Below are 27,386 nucleotides of genomic sequence, written 5' to 3' on the forward strand. Positions count from 1 at the left end.
CGTCGACGGCGATGTCGACGTCGACGTTGACGACGACGGCGATACGCCGCCGCTGGAGCAGACGGGCGGGGGAAGGGGCCTGTTTACAGGATAACAGGATCCTCTTCTCCTACGGTCGCGCCAGTCCACCGTCGCGATACACCATCGGCGCAACCATCCGCGGCGCGGCGGCTGTACGACCGCGCACACACACACCACACACTCACACACACCACACACACACAAATATATATATATATATATATATATATATATATATATATACATTATATACGCACGCACGTACGCACGTATCACACACGTACATATATTCGGGCGCGTGCCACCCGCGCGGAAGCTCGATCCGCGTCGCCGTGCATCGCACGCGCGCGCGCGCGCGCGCGCGCGCCCCACGCGTTTATTATACAATCCGCTCCGTTCCGCTCTACTCGCGCGAACCCGCGCGATTGTTTGCTCTCTTTTCCAGCCGCCACCGCCGCAGCCACTAATACCACCGTCGCTGCCGCCGTCGCCGCCGCCGCCGTCGCCGCGGTGTTTCCTCTTTCCACTTCCTCTTCCTCTTCTCGATACAGAGAGAGAGCCTATGTGCGGTGGTGGTGCTATCGCGCGTTTCCCGATATCGTTCGGCAACAGGTGAGTCACACACTCTCGCGCTCCCCGTTCGTCTATCTGTCCCGTGCGCTCTATGCTCTATGTTTGCCTTTCTTTGACATCTCCGTGGTGTACTGTGCGTGATACATGCGTGAGTATGCGTGTATTGTTTATCGCCACCTCTTCGCGAGAGTCCATGTAGCTTCGTTCGAGTCTCAACGATGATGATGACGATGACGACGACGACGACGACGACGACGACGACGATGGTGACGGTAACGGTGACAGTGACGGCGACGACGGCCGCGCATGTTTCAGCCGCACGCGCTCGCGATATTTCGCGAAGTGCTTAGACGTGACGACTGTCTTTTTGCGCTAGAACACATCTTCCCCGAGATTTTTTTTGTCGTCCTTCCTTCCTTCCTTCCTTCCTTCCTTCCTTCCTTCCTTTCTTCCTTTGTGCCACGATTTTCCAATTCGCATGTGTGCGGAAAGAAATTCGCGTCACGCGAACGAGCGGCGGAGGAGACGCGACGGAGGCGGCGCGCGAGGAAAAGGAAAGGAAAGTACGGAATGACAGGGATGAAATTGAGGTCATTGAGAAATCCGGCAGGATAATGTCGCCCCGAGGACATCGTGTCGAAAATCGGAGGTGCGATTAGGGGTGCGCTCTAGGTATACGCTGCTAAACGCTAACGACTCGCGCGCTAATATCGATTTACCGGAGCGGATAACACCCGTTAACGTCAATCCGACGAGAACTTATGGCGATTAGGATTTCACGGGGCGATATTAATTCTACGGGAGAATGTGGATGATGGAGAAGCGAGAGGTCTCCTCTTCACGGCGATAGGGAAGCTGACGGGTGGAAGGAAGGAAGGAAGGAAGGAAGAGGAAAGAAACGAACGCGGCTCGAAACGAAGGACGCCTCTATCAGGAATCATATTTCCTGCACGGGAAATTTCTCGAGAAAGGAGAAAGAGCTTGAGGAATGAGATATAACGTCGTCTATCTCTGTCGCTCTTGTTTAACTTCCATCATTTGGTGGTCTGCTCTGTTTCCTCTCTGTTCCTCATCCTCTCTTTTTCTCTCTCTTTTTAGCCGCTTTTTTTTCTCTTCTGATCATGACCTTTTTACGTGCTGCCAAAAAGACGGATGTATCGTTACTGACATCAAATTGGAATCTTGTAACGAACGAATATGTGTCTGTGTGAGACGTACATGTGCAAGAAAGCGTGTAATAATAAGTGTGCACTCGCGCAACCAGTCACGTTCTCTAACGAATCGACTGAATAATTAACGATGATTTGCTTCAATCGCGTTATACTTGCGATCCGATATCTGGAAAAAAATTGCTTTTTCAAAGTTATATTCCTGTATCAAGGACGTGCAAAAATGATCTCTATCCCTATGTTCGGCGATGGAAGCGTGAAAAATGACACGAGATATTTTTCTCAAAGAAGAGTGGAAATTCATTGTGTGTTTCAAACGTCAAAACATAAATTCTACAAACAAAATATTCCGCGATTTTTATTCTTTAAACGGATTTATTTGTAAAAGATTGAAATGTGGATGATATATAAATTTGAATTGATAAGAGATTTTCTCTTTACCCTTTTCTCTCATTCCCATCTATTCAGTCGTCTCTTTAAGGGAATTTCAGTTATATATACATACATATGTGAAAGCCCTCTCGTTTTGCATTATATAAATTTAGAAGCACAATTCCGCTCCCTCTATTCAGAACACGTCGCCAGATATCAAAAGGAACATTCAAAGATTTCTTCCCTCGCAAAAATATCATTTGCTCCGTTTTTCGAGATCTTCTCGCGTTTAATGTTTAATTCGCAATTTGCACGGCAGTAAACAGCCAGTTTTTGTATTTCATTGCAAATCGATACTGGACTTCCAAGCTCAATATTTACGGGATTACTTAACATATCGGGATGAAAAAGTGAATTTCCAAATTAAACCGCGGATCCGCAAATGAGAATAACGGAATCTCATTTCCGCTTAATTTCAACTTTCAATGTCGATAATTAATAAGTTGTCGGTTATAGCGATGCCTCAAATGGATTCAATTCCCGATTCAAAGAATGCCATATTTGGATATTTCGTACAACATAAAAGCGCGGACTAAAAAAATTTAATTAATCACACAGAGAGTACAAATTAAATCTTGACAAAGAAAAAAAGATCAATCGTAAATCACACGGAGCATTCTTTCAAAAATTTAATAGAATGAAAGAGAAATTTATTTTTGTAAAATGAAACAAAAATGAAACTATTATTTATGTTGTTAAATGTATGTTAATTAAAGCGCGTTGAAACAGTTTTATAAAATAAAATATTCAAAATTGAAATTTGTGCGAATTGTTTTTTTTAAATTCCTAAATGCTCTGTGGATTCGTATACGCCTACGTTCTTTTACTAATAAATTATACGCTATTTTTGAGCACGTGCACCATATTTTTTTTCATTTTACTCTTTCAATTCTCTTTCAATCTTTTTGTTTGAGTACAAAAATAAAATAAATTTGTAAGAATGGAAATAAATGTATGAAATTAAAAAATCGAACAATTTAAAAATTACAAAAATTCGCTGTAACATGATTGCGCAATATAAACTCCTCTCTCTCTCTCTCTCTCTCTCTCTCTCTCTCTCTCTCTCTCACTTTGTTGAAATCCACCCATTAATCCCTTTAATCCCTCAATGCTCGGTAAAATTTATTTTAATTTTCATGATTGTCTTGTCAAGAGGGACAAACACAAATAGATGCAGGGATGGAGAGAAAGGAACGGAATGGAATTTAACAAATACGAATTCTTGCTCTCGCAATTTCGCGGCGCGAAATCCTCCCGGTTCGTCCATTTTTTTTACGCACGGTCGCGTCAATTCGCAAAAATTTTCTCGCAACAAAGGCAGCGATGAAAAAAATAATGTTTAAAATCGGTGTAATTTTGATGAATCCGATTTCGCGTGTTATACAGACACGCGAGAGAAAGAGAGAGGGAGAGAGAGGGAGAGAGAGAGAGAGAGAGAGAGAGAGAGAGAGAGAGAGAGAGAGAGAGAAAAAGCGTACCTCACGTAGCGCGGCATATTCCATTGTCACGAACGAACATAGAGATCGCTTTCCCGATATTACACCGATATTTCACCCCGGACCTCCCTTACCCATTTCCCCTGCCCCCTTCTGTCGCTCTTCTTCCTCTAACCCCTCCTTTATCCTCCAGAGCGATAGAATAACGCGGTCGACGGTGATTTCGGTTTGGCAGATAATAAACGGGCGAGATCGACGCTGTTCCACTGAAGGGGGCTGGTTCCTCTGGCTGGTTGGCCGATTCATCATGTTCGCGAAGTCCAGGGGCAGCAGCACGGCGCCGTGCGACTTGCTTCCCGATCCAATACGCAACACGTACGAGATCGGCAAGCAGTCCGCCACGGCCGGGCCGGAAAACGTCTGGCGCATATACGACGGCTATCGGAAAAAGGACAGGATGGTAACTAGCAGTAAAAATCGCGGGAGAAAAATCTCGCGTTTGCTCCCCCTCCCCTCCCCTCACGCTTTGGATCTCTTACTTTCCTTAGTATCGTGCCGACGGCGATATTGATAAACGGTTTAGCCATCGCTAACGACGTCCGAGTGCTGCGATGTCGATTAATTTTAACCGTGATTCAGTTTCCCCCATCTTTCTAACGATATCCGGATCTGGAGGAGACAGAAAGAGAGGTGATCGAGTCGTGGATTACATTCGAATTGATCGGACTCGGAGAGAATTCCAGTTCTGGGGGATTCGAGCGGAGGATTCGCGAGCGCGAGAACGGAGGACAATTCATTGTTTCGATCTCGTGTCCAACTTCGGGGAGATCGAGAGGTCCTCGTGCTCGAATTCCGATGACTCGGAATTCGATTGTACTTCAGAGATTGCGGGGGGGGGGGGAGGGGATGTCGGCGATATGTGCGCGGAAGGAATGCCGTTTACTCCTGCTTGCAGGAGGTCTCGATATTCCTGTTCGACAAGCGATCCGTGGAGAAGCTGCATAAGCCGAAACGGCGAGAAACGGTCACGGATATTTTGCGTGCGGGCGCCGCTCAGATGGAACGGTACTCGCATCCGAAGCTTCTTCAGGTACGTGTTGACGCGCTCACTCGAGGTGGCTTCGCCTGACACGCGAATTCACTCGAATGCAGTTTCGATCGTTATCTCTATATGTCGCGTATCGTCGAGCGTTTTTGCGAGCCACTCCGTAGATCGATATGCGCTATATTTGACCGGCGATGTAGGCGTACAAAGTGGAGGAGTGCGCGGATACGTTGGCCTTCGCCTCGGAACCGGTCCTCGCCAGCCTGGCAAACGTCCTGGCGTACAAGGAACAATTGGCGAATACCCCCGCAGCGCAATCCTCGGGACCGATGGGCAAACAGAATCATCCGGCGATTACGAGCCATCATCGCTCGTTCATCAAGGAATACGAGCTGCACGAGTTGGAGGTCAAGTACGGATTGTTGCAGGTAAGAGAGCACGATGTCAAAGATCGAATTATCGATAAAAAACTTCCAGGGGATTTTTATATTATAATATATTAAACATTATATTATCATTTTAATATATTAAATTTTATATAATTTTATAATTTTAATTTTCGTAAAAGTCATACGCGGAAGCAACGATTTTGCTGGCAAATTTAAAATCTGAAGATAATAAAAATAATTTTCCATTAAAATTATTATGCAGGACGTGTAAATATGATAATAATCCAAAAATGTTCTTCTAACAATAAACGTGAATGTTATACGTAATAATCTTGAAGGCCCAACAAAATTATTTTCAGATTTGTGTCTGACCAAATTTTTAGATTTGCCAACAAAACTATTCTTTTTGTAGAATTTAAATCATTTGTCAACAAAAGGATTTCGATCCGAGTCACATAAAAAAATATTTAGGAAACACGACTTAACGTCACATAAGGAAATATTTATGAAACTTCTCTTTTGACTATATATCCCGATAAACTGATTTTCGTAAATCTCACTCGTCTTGTTTATCTATTTTCGCAGACATACCTTGCGATCTCTTAAAATCCAGCGCACTGATAATGGCATTCGTCCATTAACAGTTAAGTCGTGTATAAAGTAAGATCACGGGGGAGAAGAACAAAGTGGTGTGTTTTTAAGTGCTTTTATCCAGGTCATGATATTGTCAATGCTCTTCTTTGTGCTCTCTCTCTCTCTCTCTCTCTCTCTCTCTCTCTCTCTCTCTCTCTCTCTGTGTGTGTGTGTGTGTGTGTGTGTGTGTGTGTGTGTGTGTGTGTGTGTATGTCTGTACAATATTCAATAAACGCGTGATCGAAGCTTTCGATAAAAACTATCCTCATATTATATTACATTGTTACGATATAATGCGCACGTTACAGCTCGAATTAGATATAGGCGGTAATGACAAATAGAAGAGACGATTTCGACATATGAGTACGCATGCATGACCATGACATTGTGCGTAAGCACAACGTAGATACAATAACGGAGTCGCGTTGCGGAAAATTAAGTCGAATCCGAGCGCATGCGTGCATCAACGAGGCAGAAGGAGAGAAAAAGAGGGAAAATGGAAAGGTGATGAGGGGAAGAAAGAGAGAGGATGGTCAAAGTGAATTTTCTCAAAAACGAGTTCCTGGTTGCAACCACGCGAAATCACCTCCATCACTGCGGTGCCACTCTTCGACGTAGCTCGCATAATAGAATGTATTACGAGGGATGTAATAGAATGCTTAATGTCGCCAACCCCCTCAAACCACGAAACTTGTGCCGCCGTGTAACAGCAATCGCGTTCAGCAATGCAATTTAACGACTCGAACACGCAATTATGTCTTTGGCGAGTAATATTTAAATCTACTTGAGCTGCTATGGAAAATAAACATAAATTATAATGTTAAAAAGGGAATATTAAAAAGTATTAGAATTGCAACATCGAAAGAATGGTTTTGCTGAAACATTTAAAAATTTGACCAAATACAGATCTGGAAATAATTTTGTTGGGCCATTAAAATTATTATACGGAACGTTTAAGCATGATAATATTGCAATTTTTTAATATTCTAGTAATAAATTTAAATTACATAATTATTTTGATAGCTCAATAAAATTTAATTTTAAATCCATAGATCCTGGTAGAATTTTTAGGTATTTTAATAAAACTGTTCTATCCACGAGGAAATAACATACAAACTACATGAAACGCTACAAAAAATATTGAAATTAAAAAAGCGAACGTCCAATAGTTGACATTACAAACTTTTTATTACTTTTTTTACAGATCACAGAGGCCCTATTATTTCTTCATGGCAACTGTAAATTTCTCCATAGAAATGTTTGCCCGACGAGCATTATTATTACGAAAAGGGGCACGTGGAAGTTGTCGGGGTTCGAGTTTATCGGTGAGTCCAATCTCGTCATCCCTGGTACTAAAGATAGCAACGCTAATCGAAGTTTGTCCATTTTTAGTCAATATCAGACACTTTTCATCACATAAAGTATATATTACGCTTCCTATCAAATTGCTCAATACGACAAAGCGAAAGAATCATTAAATCCTGAAATTATTTTAATTTATTCATTATATAGAACAGTATTAAGATACGGAATAAGCAAAATTTTGCGAGATAAAAGATAAATGATGTAATTAGCTAGAGATTAAGAAAGATAGATGCGTAATTCTACCCTTAAGTTGGAATGCGTTTCGCTTGTTAGAGGGAGCCAAAGAGATACCGATAACGGTGCAATCGTGGACGAAGCACATGCCAAAAATGACTCAACCGAATCTTGATTATATAGGTAAGACATCGCGGAGGTTGTTAACACGCGTCCACGCTGAGAAAGCTGCCTCTAGTAACGACGTGCGTTTTACGAGTCATGCAAGTTTGAATAATAAAATCGTGGAGTTTGCCTTTCGTCGGCACTTAACATGGTTAAGTACATTTCCGAGTCTTCACATGAAAGTAACACGGAGTAATAAACGCGGGCCATAAATAGAAACGGCTTCCATAAACGGCTTTTCCATAAACGGAGATCTTGTATCATGCCTTTGCAAATAGAGAGATTCTTTTTATAAAGAAATCAATTTCTCTACAATAGCTAAATACAAACTTACGGATATTTCGAGTGTACATTAAATATTTAATCCGGTAAATATTTGTTTTCCCTCCCGCAAGCTTCGTGTGTTGGATAAAGACAACTCTATTGCATAATCGTGCCTAAGGTAAAAGTACACAACGTGTCTAGGAAATACTAGACACACAGTCGTCGCGACAATATAAATTCGAATTTCATTTCATAATCGAGAATATTTGATGAATTCTGATTGAACGTAAAATTTTAAATATTCCAATCGTCGATACGTAAACAAGTCGCTTGATTACATATGCAGGAAAGAAAAATAAACCTGCGCGCGAGCGACGGGATTGATTTTATATACAAAAAACTTCATTGCCCTCGAACTTTAGCGATGAAACTTTGCAATCGACTCGTAAACCGAAAATCGAATCCGTTACCAGGGAACGGCTTTCCTCTCGTGGCTGCGCGAAGAGATCTCTTATTTGCATTATTGATGATTCGCTCCACGTTGTTTGCATCCCTCTGTACCAACCCTCTGTTGTTGCAGCGCCGGAAGTGCAGCAGAAAAAGCTCGCGAGCTTCTCCAGCGATATGTACAGCCTGGGCATGACGATATGCGCGATTTACAATCACGGCCGTCCGCTAATACAGGCGAACCACAGCTGCTCGGATTATCTCAAGCAACTCGAGACTGTAAGTTAATCCGTCCGCGAGACGAGGACGAGACACGATCCCCTTTGAAAGTGCGCGAAGAAATCACGGATGATCTTTAAAAGGTTTTAGCTCTCAGGAGACATAGAATCTCTCTTCGACTTTTCTCGTCCTTCTGATCTTCGTAAATAAACCTCGACCTTTTTAGCTGGGAGTTTCCTCGAGTTACGGATTTCCTTTTCTTTCTTTTTTTTTTTTTTTCCTTATCGTTATGTATGGAAACTTTAATCGCGGTCTACCTGATCGGAAAGTAAAAGAACGTAAGCCTATGACAAAAACTCGCTGGATTGTCGTTTTCTTCACCAGCTTGACGATCAAGTCGCCGTTATTTTGCCGCTGATACCGATTCCGCTTCGGGAGGCCGTGACGCGACTCTTGCACAAGGACCCGAAGCAGAGGCCGACCGCGCAGGTTTTAACCATGATCAAGTTCTTTCAAGACCCGTTTGTGCATGCCCTACAATTTCTCGACGTCAGCAAGATGAAAGATGTGCATCAGAAGGAGCACTTTTACACGACGACTTTGAGAGAACTGTTGCCGTATATGCCGAGGGTAAGCGTGAATGCATTACGTAACTTGGGCTGAGCGGAGGGTGAATTGTAACGAAGAACCGAAATATATAAAACATTAATCCGAATCTTGATATAAATTATAAAATATTAAATTATAAATTATAAATTATAAATTTTTCTCCGAGAGCGAGGACGTTTACAAATCGTAATTTTCCTCATCTTGAATAGGGGGAGGAGAGGGGGTAATCCGCTTCCGCTAATAATTATTCCACTATAATTCCTTTAGTCCGTTTTACTGCATCGAGCATACTCAACAATTCTCTGCAAATTCAATAGATTTCCAATAGATCCTTGAGACACGAGGAAGAATCGTTAAAATCGTTTAATCGCAAATGGGATCGTTGAGTAGAATGAATGATTCGATAAATTTTTCACGCTCCGTGTTCTCTTCCTCTCTTTCTCGCAGCAGTTAATTAATCCGCGTTGTTTTACGGTGTAAATTACACCATAGCTATATTCGATTCACCCTAATCATTCGTGGCTCTCCGCTTCCGCGAAATGTCGCGTGTCACGCGAGCATTTTCCGTTTGTGCAGAAACTCTGGTATCAGCATATCTGGACGTATCTCCACGCGGAGCTGCAGACGCAGGAAGTGCTGTCGGCCGTGCTACAGCCCATGCTGTACATCGTTCAGAACAGCACCAAGGAGGAGTACGAGCGGATCGTGTTTCCCACGCTTAAGTACGTATTACACAGAACGAGGGCGGAAATGAGCGCGAGACCGCGCGAAATAGGCACGTCTCATCTCACTCTCTCTCTTCCGTTTCTCTCTCGCCTCCCTCCCCCGCAGACCTCTCTTCACCAATCGAAAGTCAATTCAGGGAACCGTGACTCTGCTGGAAAATCTGCACATCATCCTGGAGAAGACGCCCCAGGAATATGAGCGCGAGGTGCTCTCGATGCTCTACATGTCCTTCGAGAATTCGACCATTCAAGTGCGGGTGAGTAACACTCAGTCCCAACAGGAAGAGACAATACTTTTACATTGGATTACCTTATCGACAGGATAAAGCGCGGCCCAACAAAGTTGCGGAAATAAAACTTTAAGATTTGCAAAACTGAAATTTTTCAATTAAAAAAAAAAAAAAAAAAAAAAAAAAACATTTCTCTGAGACTAACTCTTAAATGTAAATTCGTACTTTTAATTAATCCATTTAATTAAGAATTAAAATTAATCTACAATCTCCTGCACATCTCATTTTAATTCATCGACTTCTTACAATATTCGAAATTTTCGCAATTTAGAAATATCGCCGAGCTATCTATTTAAATAACGTTGTTGAAAAATTTTGTCACGTATCTAAGATCGATTCGTTTGTCCATCAGACGGCCGCGTTCGTGGCCGTGGCGCATGTAACGAACTATCTCGAAGACGACGCCATACGCAACGTGGTGCTGCCGAAGCTTCTGGACGCCTTCGAGAACAACTCGGCGAACGCGCGGGTGCTGATGGACGTGGTGCCGTGCATCCTGTGCCGCCTCGAGAAGCAGAAGATCATCGACTGCATCCTACCGCTGCTCTGTAAAGTCAAGCTGCAAGAACCCGAGATCGTCGTGCGGGTTGTAAGTAAGTGAAGTTAAAGCGAATACACGCGAATTCACCTAACGGAAGCCACGCCCGACGTCGATCAATTGATTGCCCTAGAAAACATGATCAAACGTTTGCTGTGAATCAAGATAAAAAATATCTGTTTCTATTTAAATATGACGCATTAAAAAGATATTTCAAAGTGCGGTCTTATTCTTCTTGTTGAAATAAGCAAGACTAAATTCGGATATTATAGTCTCGATGTAAGGGTGAATATATTTATAATCTCGAGCAAGACTTTTTGATCGAATATTCTTATCGCCTGCCAATAGGAGGGGAAATATTGGTCAGGGACCGTTTAATATGTAATGAAACAATTCGAGATAATATTCTAGCTGTATCAAGGGAGAAAAAGAAAACGAGGAAAGGAGATAAGAAAAAGAAAAATGAACTTTTTTTTCTTTCTTGAGGAATTTACTGGAGAAATTATTCTTTCTTCGCTTTAGAAATAGACAGTCTAAAAAAAAGGATGATTAGATTCATGTCTAATCATTTTCACTCGATTTGCGTGTTTCAGACATTTACAGGCTAATGCTGACTGACAAGAAATATGGATTATCGGTTAACTGGATGGCCACGCATGCAATGCCTTCGCTGCTACCACAAACCGTGAATCCGAAACTGAATCTCGAACAATTCATACTACTCCTCGAGGTGCTGATGGACATGTTAAACAATATCGAAAGGCAAGTGTAATTAACATCAAGATCGTGCAGTCGAGACAACGTTCGTTTATATCGTAAAAATCATAAAAATAAATGAGTATTTTCGCACATTTAATGGCGCATAAAATCGTTACAAAACCAATATATTAAAGTATTCCCTAACTGTAAAAGTATTAACGAACATAAGTTTCGCATCGTATCCGTCAGCAGGATAAAGCAATCCCTTTAAGTTAAAATTTATGAAGAAAAAGTATAAGTATCTTTTGCATTACAATTAATCTTTATTATTAATAATCTTTTTGCCACGTTTTCCGGCCGAACGAAGATTCCATTTGCGCAAGTACGTACAACGTGAAGCACTCCGTATAATTAACGAGTATTGCGGCTGCTAATTAATTAATATTGCGCCGCCATATCGATCGGCGCATCTTCAGACGGCGCATTCTTCATAACGTTCATCCCACGCGAGCTCTCTCTCTCTTATTTTTGTAATTTTGCAGAAATCAAAGGAACAAGCTGACGCTCGACAATCTCTCTCTACCGAGCCCCGACAAGTCTCGTCCTCTGCGGCATCAATACAGCACCGACAACGTGCACGTGCCGGCGTTCAACATCCCGAATTTGCGTATCGAGCAACGCAAGACCTCGTCGGCCGAGGACATGGCCAGGAAGAACAGCATCGGTGCGAATACTGAAGTATCACGCGGACCCTTTCCAACGTCTAAGCGAGACATTCTTCACATTGATTTTGAACGTTCAAATTTCCTTGTCGTGAAAATAATCGCGTCTTTTTATATTCTCTTTGTAACATTTCTCCTTGTAATATTTCCTTAAAGAAGAGCTACGACACTTTCTCTAACGTTTCGGTAGATGGTTGCCATAAATATTAGCTAAACTGAGCGGCGGCTTAATAAATATACGCCGACTTCTTCGGGCGGCATAACTGGAAGAAGATAGGGAACTCCATTAAGTTTATTCAATATTTATGGAAACGGTCCTCCGAGGAACTAAGTGATCCGAGTTTATGGTACTAAAACGACGTTTTTCCCGCACGCAGGGTCTATATCGACGGCATCCGCGGAAAATATGGCGCGGAAAAGTTCAATGGCTGGTAAGTGGAGAGATGATGGGTCCATTCCTCCTTCTATAAAATATTTACGCTGTCCTCGGACGGAGGACGCGGCGTTTCGGTTGTCCGAGATCGATTTAACCAAAGCCGGACGCGTTTGTTTCGGTTGTCTAGCGGTGTTCGGCGGATGGTTCACCTCGTCCTCGGCCAACGATAGTAATTTTCTGCGTGTCGCCAACACATTCACGAGCAGACGACTGTCGGACAACACCCTGATGACACCGAAGATACGGATAGCGCCGTCTTGCGCGAGCTCGCCAGGTGGGACGCCCGGCAGCGGCGGCGGCGGCGGCCTGCCGATCCGCCGACACTCCAGCACCGGTCCCCAGGAACGACGCGGATCCAATATTAATTTATCCCCGCCCACGGTATATGCATATATCACGCACATTCTTCACCGCGCCTATTATAATTTGCACGTCGCGAAACGACGCTGCCTGCACGCGAAACGACATCGCGCTGGTTACAACGCCCGCTTACAACGCATGGTGATAAAAAGATATAAAGTTATACGGTAAAAAAAATGGACGACCTAAAAAAAGAAATGGGCGATGTAAAAATCACAAGGGTGAATAACGATGAAAATGATTCGCGTGAAACGCGGAAGTGCGAAAGGGAGCCCGCGGAATTTCATCTCCTCGGAATTTTTGACGTAGAGTCTCCGGTTTCGGGAATTAAATATTCAAGGAGAATTAAATATTTCACGATGTTAACTAATGCTCGTTGGGGACGCGTTGAGATTCAAACTAGCGTGACCCACTGACATTCTTGCGCCTTCGGAACAATCGGAAAACTACCTCGTCGTCTGTAAAAGCGAATCCCTCCTATTGATCACGCGAGCGGCGTAAAGCAGAAATAAATCGGAGTTGTTAATTGATCCGCCGCGCGGAGTATTAATGTGCCGGGTTATTGCCAAGATCGGCGGAATTAACGGAATAAATCACGGCAGGCGGAATCTCACAGAGATTCTACGCGCGAGATCTTAACGATTAACAATTAACGATTGAAAATGCGTTTCTGTCGTCGTGAATTCTCGCGCTCTAGGAGTCGGCGCGCAATTCCAGCGTGATAAATCGCAGGGAATTAGGGACGAGCTGATCCGGAAATGAAACTGGATTTGTTCGCAGGGGAGTGGGATGCCGATCACGAGTAGCAGCGTGCCGTATCTGCTCAGTTCGAGCCTGAACAGTATTCGCGGCTCGAGACGGCCGTCCGTGTCCTCGACGTCGTCGCAGCAAGGAATCGGGCTACTGCAGCAGGTTGGCTCCAGCATGGTAAGACAACTACCCCCCATCTGCCTGAACCTGAACGGACCACCACCACCACCAACACTCTCTCCATCACTCCAGCTACCGGGACAGCATTCCCACTGACCCTCCGTTACAGTGTAAGGATATTCACTAAGACTTAGCTCGATTCGCGCCTGCCGCTCTCTCTCTCCGATTTGATCGTCCCCACGCACCTTGTCCTTAGATTAGATTTTCTCTCTCTCTCTCTCTCTCTCTCTCTCTCTCTCTCTCTTCTCGATTAATTCGGAGAGACCGTCGCGAAGGCGCGATATCGAAATATTGATCGGAGTGGTCTTCTGCTGGCGGTGAACGGATAACGAAACGGAATGATTTCGAAGGACCTTGCTCCTGAGAGCGTCGCGCGGATTGGAGTGGATTTTAACGGCGCGTGACTTTCCCGATGTAAATAAAGCTCGAGAGTCCAATGTCCAAGATCTTTCGGGTTCGGTGAAGAGTAAAAGTTAGACGGTAATGCTCTTTCTGAAATTGATTCGGTTTTTTTGAGCGGAATTATTTCTTTTTCAACATGAAAAAGTCGTCATGAGAGGCAAGATATAAGAATATCTTCTCGAGAAAGATTCAACAACGGTAAAGGGGATGTAAATTCAGAGATCGTAGCTTGGAAACTAACAATAAGCAAAGTGCTTCTCCCGTGATAAGAGAGATCCCACCAAGACTCGCGCGCTCTTCCAAGACCGATTGTTAAACGCGATTCCTCTTTATTATCGCGAGAGACATCTCGCTCGAGAAACGACGAAGCGTAAAAGACGATGCCGCTCTCTTTCCCGTGTTGCAGTATCAGTTCTTCAATAGGCAACCCGAAGCGTGAAGTGCCAACGATCGTCGCTGAACGAAGCTCGGACAAGATTGCGACGGTTGTGGAGTCTCTGACTAGTGCGCAACAATCTCCTTGCACGCTCGGTCAATCGTAAAGGGAAGAGGAGGAAGAAGAGGAGGCGGAAAAGGAGGAGGAAGAGGGGGTGGCGATGAATCGCGCGGAGGAGCTCTCGTCCAAAAGTACGCTCGGCGAACGAGATGCTGCGCCGATTCACCCTTAATTAGCCTCGGGATTTCGAGTAAGACGCGAGGATCGCTCTCCGGGGATCGGCGACCCGAGGATCTACCCCTTCCGTAGATCGCGTGTCGCGGGGAAACGGAAAGCGGCTCTCGCTGTAGATTCTTCTAAAATCGGATGCGGAGCGAGCGAGTGAGCGCTGGTCCGAATCCGGCTTAACGCATGTACAATCTGACCTAATACGTATATATGTACGTATATATACATATATATAGATATATATATAGATATACACACAATACACTCTACGCGGTAGGATCGCGAATTGATGGCCACAAATTAGCCCGGGGAAACCCCTTTCACTCCCGAGTTAATGATCGCACCGCGTATATCTCCATGTATATCATCCTTGCCGGCACGTAGTGACGACGAAGGGTTCAGGGATGCATGATTTGGAAGTACGTGCGCAAGGGGTGTATCAGAAGACGCCGATTGACTTCGAGAACTCGACTGGTCCTCGACATCGATCACAAATTCATTAAAATGAGATTAATTACTAGTATTGATTCTCAGTCCGTTATCAACGCGCTATTGTTTCCTCTATTATGTCATTAGCAATTAAAAATCAAATCGTCTCACATATCCTCGTTCGCGCGTTTAACGCTCAATATGGCCGTCCGATTTCGAACTTCACTTAGGTGGGCCAGATCGATTCGTTACAAAGCGGATCAGGATCATCCGATTTTTCGACAATCAAACCGAAAATTCGAAGAGTCGCGACTTCTGATTCATCTTATTTATCAAGAAAGCACGTCGTAGACGTAAGTATAAATTAAAAGAAAAGTAAAGTAAGATATACACACGGGGTGATTCATTATAATTTTTCCACGCGATTATATCTCCCGAATTACTTATTATTCGAAAAAATATTTTCCGTAAAACCTATCCGTTTCGAAAAACAACAAGCATTACATGCTTTTTTTACATCAAATGATTTTTCCCGTTATTTTATGCATAAAAAATAGTTTATAAAACAATTAATAATTTATGAAATATTTTATATTTCATGTCAAATATGTCTTGAATATATCTTGAATATGAAATTATAAAATATCTTGACCTTTTAAATTTTTTTATATCTTTGTATCTGAATACTTTTATACAGAATAGAGAATAATAATTAGAGAAATCATATTATGTAATAAAAAATAAATGATTCCATTTAAAAAAAGACAAAAACCAATCTGGAAGTTTCAGGAACATCTCCACCTAAAAAAAAAATGTGTGTCCATCATAAGATGTCCCGTAATCGAGTAGGTTTTATTTGAAACATTTTTCGAGAATAACAAATAGTTTAGGAGATAAAGAAAATCGCGTGATTATAATGGGCCACTCTGTATATACACATCTCTCTTAGTCACGTACGGACAAAGAATGAATATTTTTCTCGTCGATATATATTTGTCTATGTAATAATCTATAAATATGTATCTCGTAATAAACGGCGTGCGCACAGACGCGTGCGGACAGAAAAAAAAATTAATTTTAAATCAAGATAAATACTCTCATATATAAGCAAGAATATCGTAATCTTCTAAAAGTAACATTTGCGTCAATACAAATCAAATCGACTAAAATTTTTAAGAAGATTACAATATTCTTGTTTACATATATGAGAATTTTTCTCTTGATTTAAGATTAATTTTTTTTTCTACGTACAACACGAGTCCAAGCCATGCCGGTCAGTCGTCAATTGTCGCACTACACAATCACTAAATTTTAAGGTAGCTTTTATAATTCGGGCGATGTCGCCGCGAAGGCGGGTAACGCACACCTCCTAACACACTGTATGTATGCAGACACGCATACGTATGTCACGCACAACGTTTGAGTTTTCCCGTGGAATGCGGTTTCCGGAAATGTCGAATCGACGCGCGCGTGAGTCGCAAATAACAATGCCAAATAATAGGTCAAGGAATAATTATGGCTCGTGAATTGTTTGATGTATTTCATTCGTCGTGTATGCGACTGACTATACATCGAGTATCATTCTTTCGCTGTACGAAATTTATTTCTCGATGTCAATTACGTAATAGTAGGAAGTTAGGAGTAAATGAAATTAATTTAATTTATTAAATTAATTAAATTTAACAATTTAAATTAATTAAATTTAACAATTTAAATTAATTAAATTTAACAATTCGTAGGAATTTTTCGTTTCGAAACTTTATTTTTGGCAATATACATCTCGCATTTCGTTTTCAATCAAGCTTTCGCCGAACGAACGATCGGATGTTGTATAAAAGCATTTATAAAAATACAGATTATAATCCTAAAAGATACGATCTCATCGGACCGTTTATTAATTAACTGCAAATTATAATTATCATAAAAAATTCAATTACAGTCGCGAAGTCTGAGAATACAAAAATCATTAAGGATGTATAAAAAAGAACTGAGGATGTATAAAAAAGAAAAAAAAACAGAAATAGGTACACCAATTTCGAAATTGTCATGAAAAAGAATACATCGCGGATTGCAAATGTGCGTTCGCTAAGTTATTTAAATAATTAACTGCAATAATAATTTAATCTTCGTATATTTGAAAGAGAAAGAAAAAGTGAGAGAGAACGAGAGAGACAGAATACAAGTTCGGTACAAAATATCTGAAAAAAATATCAATATTATGTATTGCCAACATTTCTTTCGCCGTGCCATAGCTTCGTATTAGCTTATAAAACAAAGACATATCCCTTATATTCCAGAACTATCTTATTCTCAAACAGTCTTCTCGAACAAGACATCTTTTCACGCAAACGAAATTTTCTCATTGCCCATGTCAATCTTTTCGCAAATTCATCTGTTCCCTTGCGAGAAGAGAAAGAAAAGAAAAAGAAAAGAAAAAGAAAAAGAAAAAGTAAATCTGTTGGCTTTCCCATCCACGATGCTGATCGGCAATATGAAAAAGATTCATTTCGCATCCGTGTATGTATGTTTACATTATATACGCAAGTACACGTGTACTGCAGAATAATTCAGTAGCAATAAGATTTGAAACTTTCCTCCACGTTGTAAATTCCGCAAATTTCTTACCTCTGACTTTTCCAATTTTCACTTTCTTCTTCACCTTATTCGCTCGCTCACACACACACACACACACACACACACACACACACACACACACACTCTCTCTCTCTCTCTCTCTCTCTCTGTTTCTTATTTTTTGTCTTATTTTTTAAAATATCCTCGAAACGTTAATCGAATTAAGCTCTCTTCTTACCACAACGTGGCACATATAAACATCGAATAGCGGCATCCGCGGGAAATGTTTCCGATATGTGCGAGATAGCTCTCCTAAATTTATGGGCACCATTGTATGTGAATGCAATGTGGTGTCGTATAAACTCCCGTAAGATCATGTGGATCAATGGGATAGCGTGTAATCGAAACGATAAGTCTGTTACTCGTGGTGTCGGATAAGCGAATTCGGTAGAATGATCGATGTAGATTTCGACGAGATTCAATTCTCACAAAAACACAAACACATAATACGAACACACATACACACGTCCACACACGTGCATCCACATATAAATATATGTACTCTCTCCCCCCCCTCTCTCTCTCTTTATCTTTCGCTCTCTCTCTCTCTCTCTCTCTCTCTCTCTCTCTCTCTCTCTCTCTCTCTCTCTCGATCTTTGTTGATCATCCCTCATCTTTGATTCTTAAAATATTATTACCTCAAGAGATAAATAAAAATAAACCCTCTCGTTACTATCTCACAGTACATTAAAACATCGAGTAGCGATGTCCGCGGAAAATAACTTGACGTACATGAATTAAGCTTTTATATAATATAGTTTCATTAAAGTTAAATATAGTCCCGCAAAAGTTAGGGGCTCCATCCGTTGTGTGAAGATCACATAACGGAGTCCGTATATAAATTCCCGTAAAATCACACAGGTAATGTATAATTGGAACTGTGTGTCACTCGCGATATCCGATGTGCAAATTCAGTTGAAATAGATCAATATAAATCTCGGCAGCTACCGCAAAAATACATAACAGACATATACACACAACCAACATTCTCTCTCTCTCTCTCTCTCTCTCTCTCTCTCTCTCGCTTTTGTCTTTTTTAAAATACTCTTATCTCAAGGAGTAAGTCTTATCAAATTCACTGTCTATCGCAACATAGCACGTGAAAACATTGAGTATGAATGCGAAAAATGATTCTGACGTATACGAGTTAGGGGTAGTATTGTATGTAAATGTTATATAGCGAAATCCGTGTTGCATAAAGATCCATAAGATAACACGAATCAGCAGGGTAACGTGTAATCGTAACAGTAAATATGCTACCATATATGGTGTTTGATTAACAAACTCAACCGTAAAAATCGGTATAAATATCGGCGATCGGTTTATTTATGCCGCAAAAATATAAAGACATACAGATACACGTTCACATATACAATCATATATTCGCTCTTTCTCCCCCTCCCCTCTCTCTTTCTCCCTTTCTCTCGTTGTTTAGTTTTTTAAAAATATTATTACCTTATTTCAGCTGTAAGTGTTGCAGCTATAATTTCGTTTGAAGGCTCTATCGTATGTGAAGATCACATCAACGAAGTTCATGTCAACAATACAAATTTCCGTAAGATTACGCGAGTAATGTGTAATCGAAATTGTAAATATATCACTCGCGACGTCCGATGAGTAAATTCGGACCGACACATATAGTGGAACCGTCGACATATAGACTGGACTGCTGATGACGGTAGTAAGAATAAGTAGATGTGCAGAGTGAGAGGCAGATATGTAAGTGGATAAACATTCCTTCTCTGTTTACTAAAACTGGATTGGTTGCCAGAGCAACAACACGAATCCGGTTTTAGTAAACAAAGAAGGTTCATCCATTTATCTGCCTCTCAAGCTACGCGTCTTCCTATCCCCACCCCATTAGCCATTAGCAATCTATTCTATATGTCGATGGGTGGAACGGATCGATATAAATCTCGGCGTGCTTGGTTCAACTGCAAAAACACAAACACATAACAGACACGTATATATGTATACACAATTACACATTACAATTACACTTTTTCTCTCTCTCTCTCTCTCTCTCTCTCTCTCTCTCTCTCTCCCTCCCTCTCTCCTGTTTCTTAAAGTACTTTTATCTCCCGCGAGATATTTGCTTACATATTCTGGACATCGAGATATATTAATGGAATACAAAATTAGTGGAATACAAAACTGAATATTCACAGAGAGTAGAGAGTCTGCTATATACGCTATAAGTCTGATATATACGAAATTTGCATCGGATGTCGGACAAACATGTGCAGGATCACATGGACTGAAGCGGCACAGCCAAAATAGTAAAGGTGATATCGTTCGCATCGTGTTCAATGCGAACACGGAGAAGCGAATCGATATACGCTCAATTGGCTCGGTCAATTATCACGTATAGATAATAGACTGTGTTCTAAAATTCATAATGTGTACACGTGACATAAATTATACATTTTGTAGATTTGGCAGTGAATTTGGAACACATCTGTATATATAAAGATGCTGCTAATGGTTTAATTATCAATAATTATCGACCAATTCTAATAACAAAAATTATCGATAATCGATCGGTTGGATATCGATTTAAAAATAAATTTTTAAAAATTGAAATATTGAATTTAAAATAAATATTATATCTAGTCCTTAATGAGTTTTTCCAAAAATTAGACAAATTCTTTTAAATCGAAGAATACAATTGCAACTAATACATGCGAATGTGCTTACCGTATTGAGAATGAATAAATAAATTTAATTTTTATTTATATATTTGTATTGTATTATACACGTTGTAATTCACTTTTTTTTTTATTTATTATGCTGCTAAACCCACAGAGGGTTATCAGCAATTGTAATTCACTTATTAAGTTTAATTTAAAAAAAGTTAATTTGTTTTCATTTCTCTCAAAGTACATAATAAGGATAAAATTAAATAGTTAATTACATATATCGCGTGTAATTATTAACAAATCTGATTTGAATAATATATATTGAATAACAAATAATACCGAGATTTATATTGTTCATAATTTACAAATAGAAATAAACATCATTATATATCTATGTAATTGTAATATTATTTCATATAAAGAGCTATTCTTACTATATAATATCAATTATTCTTATTTTTAATTATATTAAAATTATGGAATCTATTCGAATTATTTTATTTGATATTGAGAACAAATCAAATAAAATTATTAAAAATTTTCTTCAATATCTATGTTATTACTTATCGATATCTCAACAACTTTATCAGTAAACTTATGTTTATTATTAAAATATCTCTATGTTATTGATAATCGACCATTTCTGCATACATGTATATATACCTTTTTATCTCTCTTTTTCTTTCTCTTTTATAAAAAAGTATTTTTATCTCTTCGAAAAATTATCAAAGTCTTCATGATTACTTACTTTCTTGCGTCCTGTCAGAAGGGTTCGATATTCTCACGATCATCTGAGCCAAGCTCTCAAGTTCCGTGCAAGCTCAGTGCAGTTAGCGTATTTTGAATCCTCATGTCAACGTAATGTCCATCAAATTTAGTAGGCCGTCGAAGAATGATATCGTGGCCGAAGTAATAAATGTCTCACTCACATCGTACCAATGCGCAAAATGATATTATATAAAATATTATTTAGGATATTATATAAAACGATCGATGATTTGGTTCGCGACTGCCGTAACCGTAATGTAAACAGATATACATCCTTGCTCGCATAAGCGAGCGAGCTATCCCCTCCCCAAAAGCAAACGTAAACATAGGGTACACACAAGTAAACACAAGATACTGATATCTACGAGTAAGTCGTTTTCGGACTGTTGTACAGAACGGACGTGTTTCATTCTCAGATAACTCTTGCATTGCGTCTCTTTGCGCATTTTTGTCTTTGTTTTCCAATTTCGACTTAATTTTCGATTTTGTATCTTTCGAGACATCGCGTTTCAAGGAATAGTAGAGGGGACGTGTATTCAGATTATATTTTGAAGGCTCAACCGTATCATTTCCGCGATCACTTTAGTGAAACGGGAGTTTTTTTAATAAAAATTAAAAAAAAAGAAGTATCTACGAATATCCTTCTACTTGCGACTATTTACGCATTTTCGGACTTGCGAACCGGATTTGCACATCAATGCCATTATTGCGCCTGATAATTATTTTTAATTATAAAATAATTATTTTACATGAATAATGTTTTATTTATATAGAATAATATCAATAATACATATATATGTCAGCTTAAATGTTAAGTAAATATAGCGGCAATGACGTTTTTAATGCCACATTGTTATATCGATCAATTAATTCAATTTACTATCGAAGTATCGGAACATAATCCTGTCGTAAATAGAAGAATAATCATATTATATTTTTTTCGAAATGCGAAATAGTTCAGGCTTTCGAAGTGACATATCAAACTAAACGCCAGACTATAATTTGTAATTTATAAGAAAAGAACGATGAGAAGCTCTATTAAAAAAAAAAAAAAATAGATTTCAAATCTCGTATCATGAGTAGTACGAACATAGTCCGACGCTAATTTTAAACGTCGAGGAAAAGGAGTGAGATGCAAAGTGCAGAAAGTTCAGCCAAAGATGATGAAACATCGAACTCGATAACTCGTATTCAAATTTTAACTAATGTTTCGTTAAATGAGGATAAAAAGGCCCCGTCAGATTACGAGGAATGTATCGTTGTGTTGTGTAATTTCGAAAAATTCGTGTTTGTTTCACTGTCTTCATGAGCATTAGGTCGTGTGCATAATGAAATATAAGGAACAGCAATAAATTTTCATAATCAAAATTAGGAATAAAAATGAAACACACATATCTTATATTTATTTGTGTTTATTACTTGTTTGTGTTACGTTAACGTTTTATTTCCAATATTTATTATCAAAATTTAATATCTAGTAGTCTTGTTCCTGATATTTCCTCTATTGTACGCGAGTCCTTACGTTATTCGTCATTCTGCATTCGGGTAAGAATTTTCGATCAATTTTCACGCGCGCGCGGACATCGAGATGAGAATGCATCGGATAAACATATTGATATCCCAACAGATAAGCGTAGCCGGAAAGCACACGATAGCGGGAAAACACACGGGGTTTCAATTTCGCGTTAAGAATATTCTATCGACTTACCAGGCAGATTCCTAATATTCGCCGTTGCCATGGATTCTCCATTGCCGTGGATTCAACAGCGAGAAATAAAAACGCCTCCTCGTCCGAGCTCATCCGAACTGAGGAAGGGATTTGCTTCTCAAATACTCGACAACAAATTACTTCTTCCACCCGTCTTCGCGATCGGAAAATCAGACTCGTCGAGTTCGAATTTGCAAATTTGCTCGATCTCGGTCTATGATTCGCATTCCTGCGATGATCTATGATTCCAAAACTTAAAAGAAAAAAAAAAAAAAAAGAACATTCGTTCGTGTATGATTACTATTCTAACTAATAGCGTAAGATATTATACAAAGTTAAGTGTCCTTAACGTTAAGCACTCCCCGACGCACTTGGAGAAAGTAATAAGACGGTGCCAGGAGACATCGAGGCCTCTCTTCTCCCTCTTACCCCTTTTCTCCGCATTCTTTCAGACAGGTATACACGAAACAGCGAGATATAGAAGCGTGATTATTCTACGTGCAATCACAGACAATCACGGACAATCATTTATATGTATCAAGGAATTATCGAGGTAGATGTGTACGCACGACACACGTATTTCGTTTAAGTAGAGCCGCGTTTGGATGAGGAATTCTTTTTTTTCTTGCGACGCCCACAAGAACACGACTGATCACAGTAATAATTGTTCATCATCAATGTTGCAATGTTTTTATTCTTTTTTATTTTTTATTTTTATTTTTAACGCTCGTTTTCAATTATCGTTACTTTAATTAACTCGATATAATTTAGAAAAATAAAATTTTTTAGATTTTTTTATAGAAATAATAAAAAAATATTTATTGAGCAATTTAAAGAAGCATCCTTCTTCTCAATCGTGATCTCTCGCTTTTAGATTCTTAGTAAAATATTTTGATGTTAATCCTGATATTCGCTCCCCCCAGAGATTTTGTTAAAATTAAATTAATGTAGTTTAAAAAATTTATCCGAAGAAAGTAGAAGATTGGACACTTAGAAGTAAAACCTCCCCTTTCTCATTGCCGTGAGATCATGACAGCTGGATACTTTTCGCTCTTTTAAATTTTTAACGAATTATTCGACCCTTTTCTCCGTTCTCCGCTTCTCGACTCGACTGCTCCATTCATTTTGCTCCACATCGCCGGGAATACGTAATGCCGGAGTCGGTCGACATCGCGCCAGGCGACATACAATCAAATTAGTACACACTCCGATGTTGATCGACGCTTATAGCTCATCCAAACGCGAGCGTGAGAGAAGCAGCCGCGTGTATCTATCGATTTTATCGATTCCGAGTATCACAACGCACAAACAGCCCTCCTGCCCCTCCCCCGTATCGTGCGCGGGGGTGCGTTTACTTATCGTATCCTTCGTAGACGATCACCCTCTCGATCCCAGATGAATATTCAGATGCGATGAAATATATACGCGATTCAAGGTGCGACTGCTAATTTTAGAAAAACGAAAATCAACCCCCGACGAGGCCTAAAAAAACGATGGAATAAACGCGCCGCTGCGGCACAACCACCCGGTGTTCCGCTCGTCTCTCCACTTTCCCTTTGGGTGCCTCTCAAATTCCAAATTCCGTAAATGATATGACTCTCATTTGCGAATTCCAGAAAACCACCTCGCTCCTGCTGCGACAACCTTCTCGTTTGTCAAAGATTATTAAGTCTCTTCTCTTGTGAAACGAATTCTCCTATTACTTATTTTTAGGTATTATAAAATGCTACGCGAGATGGTGATCAAGTAATCCTATTCAAGATCAAATCGATGATCGAGGCGTCATATCTTCGAAATATTTGATTTTAATGGAAAATTAAATTGACTATATCGCCTTTTTATTTTTTTTTTTTAAATAAATCAACAGTGGCAAATTAAAAAGTGATGACTTTCGATCGAAGCATGATGATTGAAAGCATGATGAATTTTCTAACAATTCATGCCGAAAGCTAATCTTTTAGTATATATTTTCAATTACTGAATTTAATAGAAAAAAGATAAGTATGCGAGGAAAATTGTAAATTGTAAGACATGTCAGAAAATTCTGTAGGTAATAATTACGCAACTAAAGGGAAAGTATTTCTTTCGAATCACGAAGGAACACTAACTTCTTAAGATCGGTCGTACGATTGAGCACGTTCCAAATTGTAATTTCGTAATTAGTGAATGTAGAGAGAAAAAGTATAAGTATCGTAAAAGAGCATCGTACGCACTAAACATCCAGCACCTCCAGACTAAGATGTATAGAGATTAATGTAAATGTGTTAAATGAGAATATTTTTCAACGTAATTTGTCAAAACTTTTTGGATGTATGTTACGGGCTCGAGAACACAATCGCATAAGTCAACCGATCATGAAAATTACAAGTTCTTCTGTGTACTCTCCGATTTGTATTAATTCGATTGGCTTTATTCCCTTTGTCACTTCTTATCTTACCGGATTACGCGCGGATAAATGTTTATTGGCGCGTTTCCCAGACAGTTGTACCACCAGATTATTGTATAGAGATTCTCTCGCGTAGTAAAAGAATTCGTCACCGGCGAGTAAAAATGCTCAACCGAATAATCCCCCTCAAGATTATGTGTTCAGAAAAGATACGTTAAACTGTCTGCGACATCGTTAGCGATAAGATTCAGAGATCTATTCAGAAAATAATATAATCATTCTACCAATTATATATACATATAATTATAAATGTATATTTCATGTATATTCGTTTTTAAAAATACAGTAAAACCACCATTGTATCGACATACCGTTCGAACTTTGCGCCCAACATTTCCATTGGAATTTTTTTCGTTTAAGAGCGTTGGCTAAAAAAAAAAATAAAAGTTAAATAGAACGTCGTGCATAAAGATTAGAGTATACACTATACAGTATATATTTAATATATATGTTGAAATTTTTTTTATTAGAAAATAATTAGTGTAATTATCTGATATAAAGATATACTTACATTATATATGAAATTAATTCTTTGTTATTAATAACAAAGCTCTTTAGATGCGACCTACTATATATGATATCATTTGTTTCATGAATTGAAATCTTATTTGAGAAGTGTTATTAAATGGAAGATAATAAATTTTGTGTTTATCCTCTCGATTTCAAAATTTGTATCAAATTAGATTTTATAATCAGTCAAAATGTGTATGTCTTCATTGATAAGAACATAGACTTTTCTCCTGACTTCGATCATGTAGAGAATCAATATGAGGTAAGCTGATTTAAAATATATTTTATAATTATAATTGGCCAAGAGCTTTTCTTTTTGCAATGTCGTGATATACTTTTACATATACTTTCGGAGAATATCTAGACTTTTGTATTCTACTTTTGATAGACATTATTTCAATAGGTGTAAGAAAAGATAATAATTTTTGTATTGTAGGTGTCTTTTCATATTGCATGGCTTGTTTTTTATGTCGAAGTAGAGATGATTGTTCAGCAATTAATCTCACTCGTTTTAGCCTTGATATCTTTTTTCTATGATGTAATTTGAATGTTTCTGTCATTGAATTGATCTCTTCAGTATGCTCGTTTAGTGAAGTTTGCAACGACTGATTAAACAAACAAAGCTCTGCTTCTTCCGGAGCATCTGGAGCATCTTCGAATAACGTAATTTGATTTGATACTTCCATTATAGTTTGATTTTCTGTTTTATTCTCTTTTATTTCCTTCTTTGTTTCCTCCATGGTAAATATATTTGTGTTCGCAGTTTGTGATTTCGTTTGACTTAAGTTAGGTGCATTAGAAACCGACTTGTTCGGCAAATTCAAAGAAGGCATTACACCGCGTTTCAACTTTCTGATTCTGAAGGTTACTAAATAATCATCGTCTGCAAAATGCCGATAACACACTGTGCATTTGCTTATTTGCTCGTCAGTCAGATGCTGAATTTTTTCAGAATAAATCATGGTTTTCCATTTCTGAAAGAGGACCGGATTTTTGGGAATCTGATGGGATGGGGCATCTCCTCCCGAAGGACATCCCAGAACGCAACATGCCCTACCCATAATCTAAAACGAGATATGTGCCTATAATATGCCTTATTAAAAAAAGCGCATTTATTCACTTATCTACAATTGTCTTTATAATATCTGAAAACTCACGCTAATAACAAATATTTCCAAATAATTTTAAAATTGGCGAATAACCTCAAAATTCCAAATCTTGTTTATAGTCTTCTTATGATACACATCGTGCGACTGAGCTCGGTTGCTTTCGAAAATTGATGGTAGATGGCGACAAATGAATGACTCGACAGCGCGAGAGTCCGTCTATTTTTTTTCAACAGAATTAGAGAGGAACCTGAGGTTCCTCTCTGACAGAATGCACGTTTTACCGCCAATACTCAAAATCTAAAATATAAAGGCCTCCAATATCGAGAGAAAAAGATGAAAGATGAACGATGTAAGTTTAGTTAAAAAGAATCTTATATGACACAAACTATATATTTTTAATTTTGGCAGTGAATTTTGAAATACAGATATATATTGA

At 39.4% G+C, this 27,386-nt stretch overlaps 4 protein-coding genes across 11 annotated transcripts in view; 1 reads left to right on the forward strand and 3 right to left on the reverse strand.

Annotated features, from left to right (window-relative positions):
• The window catches only part of LOC105422333 (DDB1- and CUL4-associated factor 11), a gene marked incomplete at its 5' end in the record, with an annotated part of 29,904 nt that extends 10,623 nt beyond the window's left edge, over window positions 1–19,281 (reverse strand). The window contains one exon of the mRNA XM_089071142.1: window positions 19,226–19,281. Within this exon, the coding sequence (XP_088927268.1) occupies window positions 19,226–19,281 (56 nt within the window). The remainder of the gene's footprint in view (window positions 1–19,225) is intronic.
• Window positions 1–20,333, reverse strand: part of tan (C45 family peptidase tan) — a 39,720-nt gene extending 19,387 nt beyond the window's left edge. The window contains exon 1 of the mRNA XM_089071137.1: window positions 19,226–20,333. The gene's annotated coding sequence lies outside the window, so the exon portion shown is untranslated. The remainder of the gene's footprint in view (window positions 1–19,225) is intronic.
• bma (SCY1-like protein bma) lies at window positions 117–17,909 on the forward strand. 5 transcript variants are annotated; one of them, XM_011631612.3, is made up of 17 exons: window positions 117–633; window positions 3,867–4,091; window positions 4,587–4,721; window positions 4,877–5,104; window positions 6,903–7,023; window positions 7,337–7,420; window positions 8,247–8,392; window positions 8,717–8,962; window positions 9,518–9,663; window positions 9,773–9,923; window positions 10,309–10,549; window positions 11,088–11,256; window positions 11,736–11,917; window positions 12,293–12,346; window positions 12,479–12,732; window positions 13,492–13,751; window positions 14,450–17,909. In XM_011631612.3, the coding sequence occupies exons 2-16, from the start codon at window positions 3,939–3,941 to the stop codon at window positions 13,735–13,737; spliced, it is 2,556 nt and encodes an 851-aa protein (XP_011629914.2). In that variant the 5' UTR covers window positions 117–633; window positions 3,867–3,938; the 3' UTR covers window positions 13,738–13,751; window positions 14,450–17,909. The 5 variants fall into 5 exon arrangements, with proteins under 5 accessions (XP_011629914.2, XP_088927226.1, XP_088927225.1 ...); XM_089071100.1 differs by lacking the exon at window positions 117–633 and adding an exon at window positions 783–1,243; XM_089071099.1 differs by lacking the exon at window positions 117–633 and having other exon boundaries at window positions 13,492–13,638.
• A 1,884-nt stretch (window positions 20,334–22,217) lies between the features above and the next one.
• Window positions 22,218–27,220, reverse strand: LOC105422301 (uncharacterized). 4 transcript variants are annotated; one of them, XM_089071143.1, is made up of 4 exons: window positions 26,999–27,210; window positions 25,843–26,905; window positions 25,643–25,699; window positions 22,218–25,526 (listed from the first exon to the last, which is right to left on the reverse strand). In XM_089071143.1, the coding sequence occupies exon 2, from the start codon at window positions 26,900–26,902 to the stop codon at window positions 26,132–26,134; it is 771 nt and encodes a 256-aa protein (XP_088927269.1). In that variant the 5' UTR covers window positions 26,903–26,905; window positions 26,999–27,210; the 3' UTR covers window positions 22,218–25,526; window positions 25,643–25,699; window positions 25,843–26,131. The 4 variants fall into 4 exon arrangements, with proteins under 4 accessions (XP_088927269.1, XP_011629917.2, XP_011629918.2 ...); XM_011631615.3 differs by having other exon boundaries at window positions 25,506–25,699; window positions 25,843–26,923; window positions 26,999–27,220; XM_011631616.3 differs by having other exon boundaries at window positions 25,506–25,699; window positions 27,044–27,219.
• Window positions 27,221–27,386: the final 166 nt, after the last annotated feature.

This window comes from Pogonomyrmex barbatus, unplaced genomic scaffold, assembly GCF_055798465.1.
Source record: "Pogonomyrmex barbatus isolate J1 unplaced genomic scaffold, ASM5579846v1 scaffold11, whole genome shotgun sequence".
Classification (NCBI taxonomy): Eukaryota; Metazoa; Arthropoda; class Insecta; order Hymenoptera; family Formicidae; genus Pogonomyrmex; species Pogonomyrmex barbatus.